The sequence below is a fragment of the Helicoverpa zea genome, chromosome 19 (genome assembly GCF_022581195.2).
Source record: "Helicoverpa zea isolate HzStark_Cry1AcR chromosome 19, ilHelZeax1.1, whole genome shotgun sequence".
NCBI lineage: Eukaryota > Metazoa > Arthropoda > Insecta > Lepidoptera > Noctuidae > Helicoverpa > Helicoverpa zea.
The window spans coordinates 9,681,360-9,701,183 of record NC_061470.1 but is presented as its reverse complement, the minus strand read 5'-3'; the positions used below and the strand labels follow the sequence as shown (position 1 = coordinate 9,701,183).

At 37.7% G+C, this 19,824-nt stretch overlaps 2 protein-coding genes across 7 annotated transcripts in view; one reads left to right on the top strand and one right to left on the bottom strand.

Moving 5' to 3' along the window:
* The window catches only part of LOC124639330 (ectonucleoside triphosphate diphosphohydrolase 5), a 30,768-nt gene extending 21,296 nt beyond the window's left edge, over window positions 1-9,472 (top strand). For both annotated transcript variants that reach the window (XM_047176638.1, XM_047176637.1), the window contains exons 4-11: window positions 2,244-2,332; window positions 2,655-2,818; window positions 3,114-3,205; window positions 3,506-3,659; window positions 3,900-4,049; window positions 4,371-4,543; window positions 6,236-6,399; window positions 6,873-9,472. In XM_047176638.1, coding sequence (XP_047032594.1) covers window positions 2,244-2,332; window positions 2,655-2,818; window positions 3,114-3,205; window positions 3,506-3,659; window positions 3,900-4,049; window positions 4,371-4,543; window positions 6,236-6,399; window positions 6,873-6,962 — 1,076 coding nt within the window. In that variant the 3' untranslated portion in view covers window positions 6,963-9,472. The remainder of the gene's footprint in view (window positions 1-2,243; window positions 2,333-2,654; window positions 2,819-3,113; window positions 3,206-3,505; window positions 3,660-3,899; window positions 4,050-4,370; window positions 4,544-6,235; window positions 6,400-6,872) is intronic.
* Window positions 9,473-9,829: 357 nt separating this feature from the next.
* Window positions 9,830-19,824, bottom strand: part of LOC124639328 (uncharacterized protein CG3556) — a 97,983-nt gene continuing 87,988 nt past the window's right edge. For 4 of the 5 annotated variants that reach the window (XM_047176632.1, XM_047176633.1, XM_047176634.1 and 1 more), the window contains 9 exons: window positions 16,011-16,086; window positions 15,491-15,684; window positions 14,200-14,297; window positions 13,668-13,915; window positions 13,136-13,296; window positions 12,600-12,816; window positions 12,133-12,283; window positions 11,564-11,775; window positions 9,830-11,183 (listed from right to left, as the gene is read on the bottom strand). In XM_047176632.1, coding sequence (XP_047032588.1) covers window positions 11,122-11,183; window positions 11,564-11,775; window positions 12,133-12,283; window positions 12,600-12,816; window positions 13,136-13,296; window positions 13,668-13,915; window positions 14,200-14,297; window positions 15,491-15,684; window positions 16,011-16,077 — 1,410 coding nt within the window. In that variant the 5' untranslated portion in view covers window positions 16,078-16,086 and the 3' untranslated portion in view covers window positions 9,830-11,121. Of the gene's footprint in view, window positions 11,184-11,563; window positions 11,776-12,132; window positions 12,284-12,599; window positions 12,817-13,135; window positions 13,297-13,667; window positions 13,916-14,199; window positions 14,298-15,226; window positions 15,364-15,490; window positions 15,685-16,010; window positions 16,087-19,824 lie in introns of those variants that run through there. The other variant, XM_047176636.1, reaches the window with a different exon arrangement.

Here is a 19,824-nt window from a genome sequence, read left to right as displayed (position 1 = left end):
CTACACAGAATACTCATAGGTGACAATACCAATGGTTGGTACATTATTACACATTTTCCCACTAAATACAGCTAAGAGCATAATTACTTCCGATGTGTAATCAAAACAATAGAACAGATCACCTGACCTCAAAGCATCTTGAATATACCGTTGCGTAGATTGCAACGCACTGCAATCCATTACAAAATAAAATAGAACGGCAAAAACTTCGGTAATGGCGGATATCCTTACACCGCGTTGTACTTAGTAAAAGTGCCAATGAATCTAAACTGAAATCAAAAACTTTATAGTGGGAGTGAGACTATCCCACTTCTGATCTTAAAAACCAGAAGCAGGTTTGTTTAACGAGGAAATTACAAGAAATAGTTTTAACATGAAAATCAACTAAGATTATAGTTCGGCCGTTCAGAGAATGCGTTCCTGACACCTGTCAGTTAGTTATTTGACCAAGTTATTTGACACTCAGTTTGGACCAAAATTATAACATTCATTGATTATTGATATAATAATGTTGTTTTAAATTTATTTCATCAATTGTTAAAACGGTAAACAATCAGCAAAAAATTTTTATCGTAACTGCAACGCCATTACAAAGTTACGTCGTCAGTTCAATCGCGATGTGTCAGGAACGCATTCTCTGAACGGCCGAACTATAGTCAAGAACGCGGCAAAATCGCATTCTGTCAAACTATATCATGTCTTGTCACAATGACGTTCGAAAAAAGAATCCTCCAAGCATAGATGAACAGCTGAATGGCGAGGTGTCTATGGTCGCTCATCTCTGCTGCCCTCTTTGTAACTACTGGCAGCTAACAATATATTATATTTATATATGCATAAATATATATTTTTATTATCTTCCAATGATGCTCAAATTGTGTTGCACCTACCACTTCTATTTCACCACCACCCTAAGGTAGACTGGCAGAGAACGCCTAAGGCGTTAAGTCCGCCGTTGTACAATGTGCAAAAAGTATTTTAAATAAATAAATAAATAAATCTTATAATCAGTGATGTAATCAGTGATGATTCGTATCTTCTTTGTATGTGAAGCATTTCAACAGCTATGGGCTATTAAAGAGGCCAATCATGAACCGTTGGTAGAAATTCATATAGGTAGGTACATGTCATTCTCAACAGTTACAGCCATGCGGGCTAGTTAACTAATAACAATATTTTCATCCCACCATCTCGGAAAGAGTAGTTTTACCCTTTGATATCTGAGCGCAAAAGCCGTTTTTATCCTCTAGAGCGGCAAAGTGATTTGAATTTAGAACATCGTGTTCAATACTCCATTTGTGACAATCTTGATAAGACTTTTCAACCAAATACATATTAAACAAATAAAACACTGCTTAAAATAATTAATTAATTAATTAAGTAATTTTTATTATTGTTTTTACATAGATTTTGAACCTCGTTTCATTTTTAAACTGAGTTTTCAAATAAATGAACTTTAATAGGTACCTACTTCTTTTTAATTGATAGTCATATGTGCGCGCCATTTTGTTTTTTGAGTTTAGAAATTTCCTCGATGAGGTGGGATGAAAAGTTACGTGTTGCACTCGAGTGCAAAGATTTTTCACCTTGTGCTCTTTTGATTCCCTCGCTATCGCTCAGGATTCTAATTATTGAAACACTCGCTACGCTCGTCAATTTTAGAATCCATCGCTTGCTCGGTCATCAAAATTGAGCCCGCGGTTAAAAAGCAACTTTGCACTCTTGTATAACAAATAACTATTATCCTTGCCATCTTAATTGTGTGCAATGCGTTCATGTATACAACATGTTACAACAATATAACATGTGTGCTTGGCAAGGATAAATATTTGAATACTAACTAGTAACTACCGTCAGCGGTAAATAGCGGTAATATTGCAACAAATATTCAAATCGGTATTTTTTTTCTTTTTTTTAACGACGTTAAAAATCATCAAATGTCCCCTCCCGCTGTGGGTTAGCAGCGGTGAGGGAGTGTCAGACTCTTACTGACTAAAAACCGTCGTGTTCCGTCGTAGGCCTTTTATGTACCGGGGCCGCGGTATGTCTTTCGAACAACCCGCAGCCCCGGAACAACCCGCAGCCCCGGATTCAAATCGGTCTCAGATAAACAAACTGTTTAGCTTTAAAATATTAATATAAATACCACAACTCCGGTCTGTTTTTTTTACTCTTCCAATATACTAGCTCTATGAAAAGAGTAATAAAACATGTAATTAATAAAGTATATAATATTGTTTCAGTATTCGGCCAAGCCAACTTGGACTTAGTAGATGAATATTTTGAGCAATCCAAGCCTGGATTGTCTTCGTATGCCGATGACCCTGAGAAGGTAAGTTTATCAAATAAAAGATTGCATTTTCTGATTCAGACAAGTTTTGTATTAAAGACAGTGAGAAATATATGATTGAATAAAATCAATGATTATTTTTTCGTAAGTTAAATGTAGACTTAGGGTGGGTTGCACCATTTAACTTTAACGATGCAAGAACCATTCTCAGTTATCAAATCGCCGATTTGGCCAATAGACTGCAAGTTCACTATCGGTTTGGTTATCGATATAATTAGAGGTAAATGGTGCAAATACATCGTTAAAATATTAATTTAACTTTTATATAGAACTAGTTACAAAAATATCGTTTTGTATATCTTAGGGCGCGGACACAATAGTGCAGCTAATAAAAAAGGCGGAATTCCTAACGCCGCCGGAGAAGCGCAAGGCGACGCCGCTCATAGTGCGAGCGACCGCCGGCCTCAGGCTGCTGCCCGCTGACAAGGCGCTGAGCCTCATAGATGCTGTCTCTGAGGCTATCTCCAAGTAAGTTGATCTTATCCAACTAGAGATCTGGGATTTCTAGACTTTAGAGTGATTCAACGTCATTTCTTATGGAAAACTGGGAAAGTTGTTATGACATTGTACAAATTAATTTCTGCTCAAATAACTCTCTATCCCGTAAGGCATAAAATGCTGCCATATAAAAAGTTTAGTAAGTAGAAATTAAGTGAAGTGTGCTTAGGGGATTCCATATTCTAAAACAGACAACAATAAACAAGATAGTTGAAAGATGGTCTGATGAATGGAACTTGAACTTAATAATAATTATTTTTTGCAGACTAGGGTATGATGTAGGCTCCGATGGCGTGAAGATCATGGACGGCTCAGACGAGGGTATCTTCATCTGGTACACCATCAATCTTCTGCACAGTAAGTTCACACTACTTTTTGGAAAAAACATGTCCTGTGAATATTTGCAAAAAAAAAGACGTTACCAACAAATTAAATACAGAGAGAAAGACCTCCTGTTGTCATCATTTTGGTCTTTTCATAAACTATGAATATACGAAAACATTTGGACTTCTATCTTCTTCTATCTTGAAAAAAATATTTGAATGCCTTCTCTAACTCTGGCTTGCCATCCATGTCCAATTGCAACTTATATCTGAATTCTAAACATTATTTTATTTATTTAGCCTAAGCTATACTAACCAATAATTATATTTCCAGATCTAATAGAAGGCAACACAATGGCAGCGCTGGACTTAGGCGGCGGTTCGACACAGATCACGTACCAACTGAGTGACGGCGACAAGCCCGCCTACCCTGCCGCCGACCAGTATGTCGTGCCCGCTGGTGATAACATCACACTATATACGCACAGGTATTGTACTAAAATAAGTTTATTTAAAAAATTAGAAAAATTAAAATGTAGCAGTTTCGTAGGGTCTTGTCACAATTTCGCAGCGTTCCGTGACATTTTTGTAGTATATCGTCACAATTTCGTAGCGTTTCGTAGCAGTTTTGCAGTGTTCTATCACCGTCTGTCAGTGAAATAATCACATAAATATGGTTTTACCTATTTAACATTTTTCCATAATTAACTGAACAATTTTTGTTTCAGTTACTTAAACCTAGGACTATTAGCGGCTCGCTACGGCGTGTTCCGCAGCGAGGCGAGCGACAACACCACGCGCGATTTCCGCTCCGTGTGTGTAGACCCTATCATACAGCGGGAGCCATGGACTTACGCTAATAAGGAATATTTTATTAGGTAAGTAACTGTTTTATTTGGGTTTTTAGTGTGTACTATTTTCCGTATATTATGTTGTACTTGTGGTATCGCATTTAAAATGTTAATATAAATTGATGGAACTCATGGTTTATGGTATTGGTAACCTGTGCCTAATGTATTTGCGATCGTCAGCGAACCTTACGAATCCTTCTTTTTGTGATAAAATTATACAGGGTGACAAAAATCATCTTTGTAACAAATTATCATGTTAAACATAGAACGCCCATTTCTTGATGTTGACAAATATAAACATGCGTTTTTTTTTGTAAAATTAACCGTATTATTTCCCTTCATTCCCAGTGGCGAGTTCCGCGCCCACGGCACGAAGCGGTCGGCCGCATACGAGGCATGTCACGCGGTAGTACGTCGCTACGTGCTGGCGACGCTGGACTGGGAGCCGAAGCGGCCGCCGCTCGGCAGCGTGGCCGCTATGAGCTACTTCTACGACGTGGCTGCTGATGCTGGTATTATTGGTAAGTGTTACAGGCAATATCGGATATACTGCGATGTCAGTTTGACAGCGGTCTCGTAATATTTTAGCCGCCCCGTAATATTTTAGCCATCCCGTTATATTTTAGCCGTCCCGTTATATTTTAGCCATCCCGCTATATGTTAGCCGTTCCTTTATATTTTAGCCATCCCATAATATTGTAGTCATCCCGTTATATTTTAGCCATCCCATAATATTGTAGCCATCCCGTTATATTTTAGTCATCCCGTTATATTTTAGCCATCCCATAATATTGTAGCCATCCCGTTATATTTTAGTCATCCCGTTATATTTTAGCCATCCCATAATATTGTAGCCATCCCGTTATATTTTAGTCATCCCGTTATATTTTAGTCATCCCGTTATATTTTAGCCATCCCATAATATTGTAGCCATTCCGTTATATTTTAGTCATCCCGTTATATTTTAGTCATCCCGTTATATTTTAGCCATCCCATAATATTGTAGCCATTCCGTTATATTTGAGTCGTCCTGTTATATTTTTGCCATCCCATAATATTGTAGCCATCCCGTTATATTTTAGTCGTCCTGTTATATTTTTGCCATCCCGTTACATTTTAGCCATCCCATAATATTGTAGCCATCCCGTTATATTTTAGTCATCCCGTTACATTTTAGCCATCCCATAATATTGTAGCCATCCCGTTATATTTTAGTCATCCCGTTATATTTTAGCCATCCCATAATATTGTAGCCATTCCGTTATATTTGAGTCGTCCTGTTATATTTTTGCCATCCCATAATATTGTAGCCATCCCGTTATATTTTAGTCGTCCTGTTATATTTTTGCCATCCCGTTACATTTTAGCCATCCCATAATATTGTAGCCATCCCGTTATATTTTAGTCGTCCTGTTATATTTTTGCCATCCCGTTACATTTTAGCCATCCCATAATATTGTAGCCATCCCGTTATATTTTAGTCATCCCGTTACATTTTAGCCATCCCATAATATTGTAGCCATCCCGTTATATTTTAGTCATCCCGTTATATTTTAGTCATCCCGTTATATTTTAGTCGTCCTGTTATATTTTTGCCATCCCGTTACATTTTAGCCATCCCATAATATTGTAGCCATCCCGTTATATTTTAGTCATCCCGTTATATTTTAGTCATCCCGTTATATTTTAGTCGTCCTGTTATATTTTTGCCATCCCGTTACATTTTAGCCATCCCATAATATTGTAGCCATCCCGTTATATTTTAGTCATCCCGTTACATTTTAGCCATCCCATAATATTGTAGCCATCCCGTTATATTTTAGTCATCCCGTTATATTTTAGTCATCCCGTTATATTTTAGTCGTCCTGTTATATTTTTGCCATCCCGTTACATTTTAGCCATCCCATAATATTGTAGCCATCCCGTTATATTTTAGTCATCCCGTTATATTTTAGTCATCCCGTTATATTTTAGTCGTCCTGTTATATTTTTGCCATCCCGTTACATTTTAGCCATCCCATAATATTGTAGCCATCCCGCTATATTTAAGTCGTCCCGTTACATTTTAGCCGCCCCGGTTTTATTCGTCCTATTATATATTTTCCTGAAGGGGTGCCTAACTCTTAATCCATAATATTTTCTTAGACTAACCAACCTCTAAATTATAGCTTAAACCGTTACACAACTATTCAATAATCCCTTCTCTTCCCAGACGTGATGTCAGGCGGCGAGGTGTCGGTGGCGGAGTACCGCGGCGCCGCGCTCCGCGCCTGCAGCGCCGCCAACGTCGACCAGCCTTACGCGTGCATAGACTTGGTCTATATCGTCACCTTACTACAGGATGCGTATAAGATTGAGGATAATAAGCCTATTTCGGTGAGTAGTGAGAACAAAAATATTTATATTAGACTATTTTATAAAATAAAGTTGAAGTTAGTTTGAACACGCTAATAAAAGTTTGAAACGTCAGGAAATACAAGTTCGGTATAAAAAATATTTCAGTGTAAGATAGCCTATTTATCGAGGACAGACTGGGCTACTTTTTACCCGGGTGCGCGGAGGGATTGCCACAAAACAAGGATGAAACCGTTGGTGGAAGCTTGTATACCATGCAATGCCCGAGTCACAGTAAAAACCCAAAAATTAAAGACACTCGCGCAGTCATTAATATAAAGTAAAAATATATTTGCTGCAGGGGAACACCCCTTAGATTGTTTTTTTTTTGCAGATCTCTTTAAGGCCTTACATTTAGAAGCCTTTTTATTTTATTATGTTTCTTTGTTCTTCTTTTCTAAATCAAGTGAACCATTTACCACCTTCCCAATAATAACCCCAATTTGTTTTAACAGCTATTCAAGAAAGTGCACGGTCACGAGGTATCGTGGGCGCTGGGGCTCGCCTACACTACCGTCATGAACAAGATAGCCATCACCGTCTAGTGACGTCACCACCGTTACGTCATCGAGCAGTTAAGGCGAGTAACTCAACTATGTTCTTTTTAACCTTCACGTGATATTAGGTATTACAGTTATATCATTTGAATTCGCATTTCTTATACATTTTTACATTACATAGCTTTTTCATATGTTTTTTTTTTAATGTAAAAGCGTACATTTTCAGTTTGTTTATGTAAGTAATTTTGAATTCAATGTAAGGACTGGGTTGGTAAAAATGCTGACGATTAGGTAAACCCGATTATGTATTCTTCTTATCGAGTGAGCTGCAGATTTTATTGACATAACATGCCTTAATGTCGAGTCTTCTCAAAACTAAACTAATAATTTGATTCACCAATAGAAGTTCGTTAATGAAACATCTCGTCTCCGCCCACTTAAGCGGAGACATTTTATTAGTTGCAAAATTTCTGTAACATTATTTTTTTAATGAACAACACTTTCATAATAAAAACATTCTTAAACTTTGATTATTCTTACAACCTCGACCCAGTACCCTCTAGCCTTAACTATAAAGTGATTTGACCTGAAACTATTACCTCTTCGGTACTATGTGATATAAATAATATGTATTTATTAAGTATTTCATTTGTTCTATTCCACTTGTAAATAATATTCGCTGAAAGCTGATATAAATATGTATTTTCAATAAGCAATAGTCCGCTTTGTATTGGACAATGCAATATTTTTGCCAATTAGAAAATGTTCGAATTAATGTCTTATGACTGAATCGTGTTATGCATTGAAACAACAATGATTTTATTACTATAACCTCTAAATACCTACTTTTCCTTTATTTTTTGCCTCAGTTAAAATTGTACCCAAATAGTTTTGAAAACATGATAAATAAGAATTCCCGATATTGATTTTCTATGCTTGGGACATACCTCCGTAGGCCCGGGCCTTGAGGCCATATCATAACTCTTTGGTATGCGGAAATGATCTTTAAATTAATACTTATTTAAAAAAAAGTGTTTTTGGAACTTTTCTTTTACTTTTGACGTCAAAACATGTGGTTTCATTGCATAATGCGTTTAGAATCGATTCAAAGATATGTATGACAGCTCTTTATACATATACTTGAAGATTTTCTACTTATCTAGCGTCTAGCTATATTATATAAAAACGTTTTAGATCCAATAATAATTGAAAAACTTACACAAAGAACACTTACACTGTGAATATAATTTATTTTTTCAATGTAGCATGTTCTTATAATTCTTTCCATAAACCGGTGTATTAAAATACTTTTTTATTCTGCTCATATATTGACAAAACATTCTCAATTAAATACAAATATTTTTTTTCTCAAATTTTCAGGATTTTAGTATACTTTTTTACTTCGCGTTTGTACTCAATCTTTCTTTGTGTAAGTTCCCATCAACATTAACTGCTAGACAAGCTGTTTGCACACATTTATTGAATTATATTATCACAATAATTTATAATTATGCACAAAATAATTATTACGTATATCAATATTGCTCATTTATTTATCTCTATTAGAAGTTATTGAATTTTCTTTAATGTGGGATACAGGAATAATAGTAATAATTTATATTATTTCAAAAATAGCTTGTTACTATTATTCTTAAAAGTCGTGTAAATAAATATCCAAATCTCATTTAGGTTTTGGTATTTGTTAATTAGCTTTTAATTAAAAAGCAATGGGTATATTCCGTTCAAGGCCTGATTTTTCAATCATCAGTGAACTTCTATATAAGGACTGAATACATATTTTGTATACATAAGCGGTCTAAACGTCAAACATAATCTTCGGATAAAAGTTATCCGGCGATTGAAAAATCGGCTCTAAAGGTACGTTTTGAATGCTAGCTGTCGACTGCTACTGGTCAATATTTGAGGGCGACTGCACTTACTGCTGTCGCTTCGCTCCAAACGGTGCATGTCAATACATACAAACCAGTAGTGCAGTCATGGCATGTGCGGTCGGCAGTAGGCATTTAAAAAGTACCTTAAGTTAGAAGAAAGCATTTTGTAAAACGTTACTTTCGTTCTCTTTTGAGACGATACACTTATATTAATGTACATGAGATATTTGAATTTAAAACACTATTGTGACGTGCGAACGATATTGGTTTAGGAATAGTATTTTATCATTAATGATAATAGTTCAATTTTTATGTTATCTGTGAAAAGAGAGAATTTATGTTCGTGTAGATTTGATTTACAGTTCAGTTCAATGAAGGCATTATTATTTTATGTTCCAACATTATTATTGTGAATGAAGGTTGTATGCGTTTAAGTTATTTAATGACTTATTATGTAAAAGTAAGGTTTTTTACGATAAGCACTTTCAAATATAAAAGTATATTCAAATGCTATTTTTATGAAGACTTTGTTTTTCCATTTTGTAAGCAATATATGAAAGATTTTGTAGCTTTCTGTGCACTGTATAGGTAGCGATACCTAGCCGACGTGTCTAATTGGTGTTATATGTAAATTGTACAAATTTAATAAATGTTGGATCTTAACTATGTCGTTTATTTCACAATATTATATTTCAGTTAAATCCGCAATATTTTGAAAAATGTTTCAACTGATGTATTTATTTATTTATTTATTTATAATACTTTTTGCACAATCAGTACAATGGCGGACTTAACGCCTTAGGCGTTTTCTCCCAGTCTACCTTTGGGTGGTGGGGAAATAGCAGTGGTAGGTGCAGTATTTAATATAGTCTACATGAGAATAATATATTTCATTTTTGGCTTTGCTAAAATGTCTCGATTGCCGATCTATCTACTATTCTATTTCTATGACAATAGTCATACCTCATTTTACCGCTGCCGAAAGAAATATAAGGACAAAGTAATAAATAAAACATCATATTTACTGAATTTTCATACTTTATTAAGAACCATTCAATAGGTACAATAAAAATGTTAGTCTAACGCTTCAATCAGATAACGCTGCGTTCAGTCTCGTCTAAAATGATTAGTTTTAAACTCTATTGTTTCCGAGATTACACAGTAAGTATATAATAACTAGAATTACAATAGATGTCGAGTTTATGGAAATATTGGTTAGTACAAAATGTACCTATATGTACTGTACTGGTGATTTAAACATACGGTATGGGAACAGTAATTTTGTGTGTAACAAGTATTTTCTATAAGAAATTACTTTTACATCTTTTGTTCGTTGGTTTACTTGTTTACATGTCTTGTACATGCTGGATAAATTCGTATGTTATTGATTCTAAACTCACCCCGTTTGCCTGTCAAACCTAACTGGTAAAAATACCCGCCAAACAGCCAGCTCTTTGAAATATTCATTTTCTGTAGAAAGTACCAGAACATTATCTTCCATAGACTCGATATGTTTTATTAAAAAGGTTTTAAATTGAGAATCGCTTACGTTAACACGAATCTTAACATTGATCTAAATGCTATCTTACATGCCTACTAATGCATGCTAGGTAATCACTGATAAAAAGTCATATTCATATTATATGAAGGAAACAGAAAGTAGACGATTGATTTTACAATATTCTGACGACTTTATTGATAAATTACATGTACCGGAATATTTAATTATTATGTATTTACTCAGAAAAAATGCTCAAATAGATAACCTTCACAAGTTTTTGAAGTTGAAAATTTGCACTTTGAAAAAAATTACGAACTCTCGCAAAGGTGTTCTTCTGGCGTCTATTATTGGACCAACGCAATTCATTGTTAGCAAATGCGATACAAATGTTTAGGTTCACAGGTATTGAATGCTAAACCAACATAAATATTTACATCAAAACGCCTTTTAAGCGCGGAATGGAAACTTCTCATCTTTGGTATCATTCACAGCAAACATTTTGATACTAACAAATTGTGATGTTAAAAACTTTCTCTAGTATAACGAGAGAATTGATCACAGCTACATAATGCGCCAGGAAAGATGAAATATTCAACTTTAACTCACTATTATACGATTGCTTGATAAATACGTTCCTACACTAATAATTCTATTAAAATACATACGATAACATGACTGAAAAACCTTATATCTAAGTTTTTCGAAAAAATAGGGTTTTAAATAAAAGTCGTGGTTTTTGAAAATGTATTAACTGGATGATAGGAGGAATATAATTCAAATGTAACGGTGATGGTGACTGATGGTGTCAGAATTACAGCTTCTTGTACCAAAACAGGTAATGCTCCCCGTCTTCCACTAGTAAGTCGTCCACACCTGGAAACAAAGGATTGAAGACATCAGAACTTATTAACTTCTTCGTGGTTCCACCGATGTCTTTACGAAACTACATAGTAGCCTTTCTAGATGAGTTTCTTTCTAGAGCCATGCTTTCTAGAGGCTGGTTACCAAATTTTGTTTAAATCGATTCAGAAGTTTTGAAGTGACAGCACGACATTCAGACTCTTAGGCACGCAATGGGCAAGAGAGGTGATAGAACCTTCGTAATTGTTTTCAAGGTTTTTTTATCGTTTTTGATGTAAGGTCTTGGTGGCCTACTGGACAAAGATCCAAGCTTTCAAGTATGAGTGTGGGTTCGTTTCCATGTACCTACTGATAGCCAAAACGCTTAAAAAGAATCTGCAATATTTCCTTACCGACGGGCGCGACGAGCTGGTTGCCGGGCGGGCTGGCAGGGTCGGGGATCTCGGGCAGACGGTACAGCAGCCAGTAGTGGTAGCCCATGGGCTCTTCCTTGTGCCCAGCGATGGTGTGCACGTAGTGACCGTTGGGCCACTCGCTAGCCTCGAACTTGAACTTAGGGTGCATTTCCGCTGCGATTTGCATCACGTGGAAGAATGATACGTTCCTGTGAAGAAAATACATTGGTAAATGCCGTGGCTTATTCATCCATGAGACCGTTGTGTGGGTCACGATAACTCTTTCTAACAATCCTGCAATTTCGGAAAACTTTGTACCTAACAATTCATCCGATTATGCTGACATATTTATTTGGCGAGCAGTCTAGATGTACCTTTCGTTTTTGGTCACCAGATGGAAATATCCATTATCAATGGTTGAGTCACTCTTGCGCAAGCGTTACACTACTAACATCGCATTGCTAGCAAAATTCGTACATAGATGGAGGTAGAAGTAATTTCTTCCCATTCCCTTTTACCCTTTTACTTGGTTTCACTAACTGGTCTTACTTCTTCCCAATCCTTACCTCGGAGCGACCATGTGCAGCGTGTAGTTCTCGGTGACGTTGGTACCGACCCACAGCGTGTACGTGAAGGACACGTTACGTGCCTCCGAGTCGTTGCTGGTGCTGCCGGACTGGTAGGCTAGCTTCAGGGTGCCGTCGCCGCCGTTGCTGTCTGGAAGGTGAGGATACTGATTAGTAAGGATAAGTAACTATGTTATAGTTATCGGATCGTATGACTTTGAAGTGGCAATTTTGCTGCCAACCTTGTTTTTCTATTTCTAGTTTGATACAAGTATAAAATCAGTTAAATTCGTCATAGAACTAGGAGTGCATAGCTTCGAGGACACTTATCGACGCCAGAACGAGACCAGTCTGCGTGCGAAAAAGGCGACCATATCTAATGAAATTCTACTTATTATTCATACTTCTAATTATTAAAGTATTTTTAAAGCACCAACTGTGTAGAAAAAATAAACGAATATTATTACCTAAAGGCTCATGTCGGTTATCAAGCAGTTTATCGGAGCAGTGAGGGGGTCTGACGGCAGCCAACGAGGCCGGTGTGAGGGCAGCCACCGCGGCCGCGGTGTCAGCCACTCCGCCCCAGCCCCCGTCGGCGCGCTGCCGAGCCACGAGCCACTTGCGAGCCGCGGGGAAGCTCCAGTGCTGGTGCGCGCCGGGACCTGACTCTGAGTCTTCTAGAGCCTGAGGATATGAACGTTAATGATTTATTTCTAAATACATATCACAAAACGGACGTTACGTATCTGGTTATTGAGACAGAGATACATTAAATAACTGAGAATTATATGAAGTAAGGACTGTGAATTTTAACCGTGTTTGAATGTGGGAGACATTTCATGTCCTCAGTGCAATGCAGCGTGAGACAATTTTGTTAGGCGACCGTTCACCGATGAAATGATCTTCTTGTTTACAAGTCCTTCTTGTTTATGTCTTTCGTTTGAAAATGACCTTCTGTAAGTTTCTCTTCCTTGAACCTTCTATCCAACCCTAAGATCTCTACCTGTATAGCCAGCGCAGTGGTGGTGAGCGTGCCGAAGCTGCCGTCGGAGTGCTGCTGACGCGCGAGCCCCGCCATGGGGCGGCGTACGAAGTGGATGAGGCTGCGGTGCCGGTGGTCCTGCACCACGCAGCGCAGGGCCAGGATCACCATCGAGATCGTGTCTGGAATAGGTACAGTAGGGTTACTGGCGTTTAACCCTGGTGGATTTTCCGAAGCACCAAACTTTGGTTTGGTCTTTCCCAGTGAAAAATCCGCCGAATTGAGGATGCTAGCCGATATTTTAGAGTTTGAAATGGATCAGGTAACAAGATGTCATTAGCATCTAGTTGCAGTTCTTCATTCTGACACTATAGCAATGAAGTAGAACGGTATCTTTTTCAATTTTAAAGCTCAAAGCTGCAAAGCTGAACTTGTTATTCGTAGATACCGTTGCAATGGCAAAGATACTTCAGAAGTAACGCAATTTGTTTAGCAGTGGAACTGTATAAAATAATACCAGGGTTTCAGAGGTGACAAGTAGAAATCCGCTTACCAAGACTATGATCAGAGGCAGCATTAGCAATATCCAGCAGTCTCCTAATATGGCGACGTCTAACATGAGCAGCCGAGGAGCAGGCAGCCAGGGTTGCGTACGCGAACTCCAGGTCATGAGGGGGTTCCCGGTGCAGGAGTGCAGCCACCAGGTCGCGCCCATGGAAGGAGCGAGGGTCCTTGCAGAGAGCGCCGAGGGCGAGCGTGTACGCGGCCAGGCGTCCCAGGGGGGGAGGAGACTCGTGGTGTCTGAGGAAAAAATATATATGGAATTTGTATGTTTTTATTTAATAGAAAAGTATAAAAGGTTAATTTGAATAACACTGTAGTTAAAATATAAAGTGGTGAAGTACATTAGTTCACCAACGATAATGATAGGTAAGTAGTTTTGTTCGTCAATATTTCCGTATTGTCGAGCTTCCATGCTTGTCTGTATTGATGTTCTAAGCAACGTTTCTGACAATATTGTAGAGCTGTCTAAAGAACTTCTTCATAGCCCTAGTCAGTTGTTATTTACTAGCAATAGGACTCACTTGGACATCATGAGCAGTATCTCTATCTCCATCTGTTTGGCAGACAGCTGCATCTCCAGGCCTTGCTGCTCGATCTCCTTGCCCGTGTTGTTGGCCAACTGTAAGCATAATAAAGACATTATTATACACGCCATTTTTTGTCTAGGTATAGGGCCGCCATCATCATGACATAAAGTGCCGAGTCTGTGGTCAGTGGGTCGTCTTAAAATTATTTACTCTTACAAATTGCGTTTAGGCTGTGAACTCATACCCAAAATATTTTATTCAAACGGTATTTTTTAACACACTCCACCTTGAAATTTTCTTGTGCTTTTGCTGGAAATATCTTTTCTCCTCCGTGGTCGAAACAAACTCCCCAGCAACTGTGATTTGAAAGGCAGATTTAACTAATGAGATACTTTGGTCATTGGTCATTCACATTATAATTAATTAGCAGATCTGCAGTCCATTATCCGTAGTCAAGCACCCATGTAGAACATATCGACAGGCGATGTTCTGGCAGTGTAATCCTAAGATTAACAGAGGTGCCAATACGCGTATTGCGATATATCGAATTATGGCGCTGACAGGTAACCTGCCAGAATTGCACCCCACTTGGTTATATGCCAAATATTATCAGGTATACTCAAGGATATAATATTTAATTATTATGTATGTAATTAAAAATATTTGCATGCTAAGTTAGGCAGAATATAGGTAGTTAGAACTTTTAACCTCTGTAAAAACTGGTACCACCTATGTTCTATGCAAATAAATGTTTCTTTCTGTATCTTTCAAGGTGTGTGATAGTGATTAGGTTAATTTACCTATTGGATTGGATTGGACTGTGTATGTTCAGTCAATTTTGTTAGGATAATGCTACTTTGTTTGAAATTACATTTGAAGTTTAACAAGTTTCTAACTTGAATCATGTTTGTGATACCTACTTCACTCTAGAGGTACTTACATTGTTGCTTCAGCGATGTAGATCAATAATTTTGAAGCTTTATTGGTAAAATAACTGCCACGTGCTGCTACCGTCCCTCACCTGCAGGGTCAGCATGACGTGGTGCGTGTCGTTGCCCCAGCCCCAGTCGGGCTGGCGGTGCTGCAGCAGGTACTGCAGCGCCTTCTGTACGGCGTGGTGCTGCTACTGCCACGTGCTGCTACCGTCCCTCACCTGCAGGGTCAGCATGACGTGGTGCGTGTCGTTGCCCCAGCCCCAGTCGGGCTGGGGGTGCTGCAGCAGGTACGGCAGCGCCTTCTGTACGGCGTGGTGCTGCTACTGCCACGTGCTGCTACCGTCTCTCACCTGCAGGGTCAGCATGACGTGATGCGTGTCGTTGCCCCAGCCCCAGTCGGGCTGGCGGTGCTGCAGCAGGTACTGCAGCGCCTTTTGGATGGCCTGGCCCTCGTTCAGCGTCTCCTCCCAGGCTGTTGTTGTTGAGGTGACGGCCGTTGTTGTTGTTGGAGCCTTTGTTGTTACCGTTGTTGGTGGCTCCGTTTCTGTACACATAATGTCAACTGTAAAAATGTTATTCGCTAAAAGCAGGATTGTGGAGTTCCAGTAGTCAGATTTTCTATGCAATATGCTTTTATTCAGGGTATCTGGCTAAATTGAAAGTAGTTAAATTGAAGTTATAGTTGGTTATGGTAAATCATCATCAAATGCGAAGTTTCATTGTGTTACCCACAAAATATTTACTTTGAGTTAGAGTATTTAACCTTATTGATAATAGAAATGTACAAATTGTCAGGACCGATACATCTGACCCACAAAAACATACAATTAATTCTTTGGCTTATATTAATGAATTAGTGAGTGCACTCACCAGTCTGACAGTAGCCCGCAGTGACGAAGATCAGAGCACAAAAAGTTATTAAGTATTGCTGGCCCATGGCGGAGATCTGTAACAACGAGAAAAACACCATTAACTTAATGAACTAAGTTACATGACTATTTGTAACATTGACTTACTAACAGACTGACTATGTCGGTTATTATGTTGGTACTCTCTGACTTGCTCTGTGCCCTGAAACTTGCTCGCGGGAGGACTTAATGAGCGCATCCGGCCGTGCTCTCGCTGTGGCGGCATATTGGGCTGACATAGTGTAGTCTCAATATATGACATGTCATCGACACGAAAGAAGAAGAAGAATGTTGGTACAATTTACTTATGTATATTATGTAGACCTAACCAAACAACCAAATATAACTATCATCCTCCATCCTCCGAGCCTTTTTCCCAACTACGTTGGGGTCGGCTTCCAGTCTAACCAACAACCAAAATAGTAAATATAACCTAAGTAAATCTTTGTGTTTGTCCGTTTATATTGATCATTTAGGGCTAATGAGGCCTGGTGGATAAGTATAAAACATAGAGACGAATTTTTCGAAACCTTTTCGGTTTGTTAAAACTCAAAAACTACCTTAAAACTTATGTATTTGACCTTTTTACTATATAGGGTGCAGGTGCTGGGCCACTACCTTGGTTGCAGGGAAACTTAGCAAGTAACCTGCAGTTTCAAATAAAAATTACACCATGCAAAATTTTGCTCAAGAACTTTAATGTTCTTCACTCGCAAATAGGTTTAGAGTGGAGTATCGAGAGCCACTTTAGATGGCAGCACTGTCGCCCGATATGACACGTTGTCAATCTGTAAGCGATAGATAACACAGTCTACGGAGACACTTCGATGATTTTAAAGGTGAATGGGTAAATGAGGTGATGAAAAATATTAAATATAATATGTAACAAAAAAATATGCCATCTTTTTACCCGACTGTGAAGAAGGGATATATTTTTCTATGTCCTAACAGGGCCCATAATGTTACCTAGCGCATTCAACACCTTTTATAATATTACTGAATTTAAAAAGTCAAATAGTAGTATGGTAAGCTACTATTTACTTAATTCCCATTCAAAATTCCAACATACATTATGATATTAATTAGTATACCCACTTTGTCTAACACACACATTTCAAAGTTATGAGTGTTGGGTTCGACACCCAGACAGCATAATGTCGAGAGAAGCGTAGACCTGCTACGCCGCGCTACGTGTCTACGCGCCGCTACGAGATTTAAGCTTAACTACGAGCGCTTCTCATAATCTACAAACACGCCGCCGACACGTAACATGGGGGATTATTTTGACTAATGTATATTTATTTTTTACATATTTAGAGTGGTTTTTAATTTTAAAAATATTTTTTTTTAATTTTACCTCTGAAGGTAAAATGAATTCGCATGTATGAAATTAACTAAAAGATGAACACAGACTTCTGAAAAATAAATTAAGTGAAACTAAAACAAACAAAAAAATATAAAGTAAAATTCTGCTCAAACATGGGTACATAACTTTTTGATGGTCGACAAATTACATAAGAGAGTATATCGGGTGTGTCGTTCATAATAACATTAAATGAAATGCGTTAATATACTGGTTAATATATGTCGATTAACACAAAGATAAAAGAAAAATACGTAAAAATAAAAAAATGTTTTTTTTCAAACAAAGTAAATGGAATAAAAATGTGCAAAAATTAGTACACCATATAAAAATCAGTCATTACAAACAACTGAAATTCTCCCTTGAAAACTGACAGCTGTCAACTGATCAAAATATACGATACTCCTAACTTTATCTCTGCTTTACACATGATGTTGTAAATTATAAAAACGAAAAATGACTCCTGTGGTTAAACCACTGAATGGATTAGGTTATTTTTTTACAATTCGTCATAGAATATCATAAAGTATATGCGATATGATTTAATGTGATTGTGAACGACACACCCGATATAAGAGAGTACATAAGAGAGTACATAAGAGAGTACATAAGAGAGTACATAAGAGAGTACATAAGAGAGTATATAAGAGAGTATATAAGAGAGTACATAAGAGAGTACATAAGAGAGTATATAAGAGAGTACATAAGAGAGTACATAAGAGAGTATATAAGAGAGTACATAAGAGAGTACATAAGAGAGTACATAAGAGAGTATATAAGAGAGTACATAAGAGAGTATATAAGAGAGTACATAAGAGAGTACATAAGAGAGTACATAAGAGAGTATATAAGAGAGTACATAAGAGAGTACATAAGAGAGTACATAAGAGAGTATATCAGAGAGTACATAAGAGAGTACATAAGAGAGTACATAAGAGAGTACATAAGAGAGTATATAAGAGAGTACATAAGCGAGTATATAAGAGAGTACATAAGAGAGTATATAAGAGAGTACATAAGAGAGTACATAAGTTTTCCGGCGATTCCGCGGGAGGTTACGCGACACCACGCAGTGCAACACGACACCGACTACTCGTGTCAACACTTAGATTTTAATTGTTTTTTTATTTTTGTATGTATATGTCACCGTAAGATTACAAACATCGTTAGATTACAATCTATCTCGAGAGATTGTAAACTGTCGAATTATTGTAAACCGTAACACCTGATTGCAATTTAACGCATTATTTTTCGCTATATTATAATCTATCGATGAGAAATTGTCAAATTGTCAACTGTCCGAAAGCTCTCCCTGATTGGTCAGTCTTTTTGTAAGATCGAGAGCGATGTAGAGCGGTCAAATTGTCAACTGGCGTAGAACGGAATGCATCTTGCGCGCTGATTGGTAGAACGTCAAAAAAGACAATGTTCTTTGCAACTCCCGGTGTCACAGCTCTTTGACGTGCAAAAATAAGTGACGGTTTAATTTTTTATAAAATCAAAAATTGTACTTAATTTTTAAGACTCAAATTACACACAATTAAAAATTGTATTAAAAATTGAAGTTAGTGACGAAAACGAATCGCTGCAAAACCGACTCCACGTAGTCTTGTCTGCCCTACCCCTAGAGTGCAATTCAAAACCGCGTAGGCGCGGAGGGGCGAGGCGGCCTGCGAGCTGAGGCGCAGGTAGTTTCAGCGCTCGCCGCCGCGGCTGAGGCTGGCCGGCTCCGCCGGCCAGCAAGCCGAAGCTGCGGTGGTGAGCGTGAAAACCATCTGCGACGATAAGCTCGCATGGGACCGCCGGAGCCCCGCAGCGCCGGAGCCGTGACAGAAGTTATGCTTGCTGCATGTTGCATGCTTACTTCCATGCTGGGTCAATTAATATGGGATGTGTTATATTTTAAACAAAAAACTCAGTAGGTACGAGTTAAAAAATTAGAAGGTAAATAAATATTTTTATGATGTCATTAATAGTATTTAAGAAGTTTACTGTTAGAATGCATGCTACAAATTTAGATGCAAAAAAATAACCATCATGCTGAGTTGTATTTAGAGTGGAAGATAACTCGTGGCTAAGATAGTATTATTTAGATGCTCGACGCTTTATTAATTGTGGCTGACTTAGTAATTTAGAAGGCAACATACATTTTTGGGGGCGAATAATGATATTAAAAAGAAGCCTGTTTAATTAGCACCCCTTTTATTTTATTTTTAAATATTAGTTTGTATTTGAAGACAAAATACCTAACTGTATTTTTATAAGAGTTATTTTTATATAAATTTAATACTTGAAGAATTTTTGAAGAGCATTTATTTTATTTAACTGACACCTCTATTTCATTCCTAACTCTACGGGAACTCCATGGGAACAGAACGGCTGGTCGTGATTGGTCGATCTTACAAAAAGACTG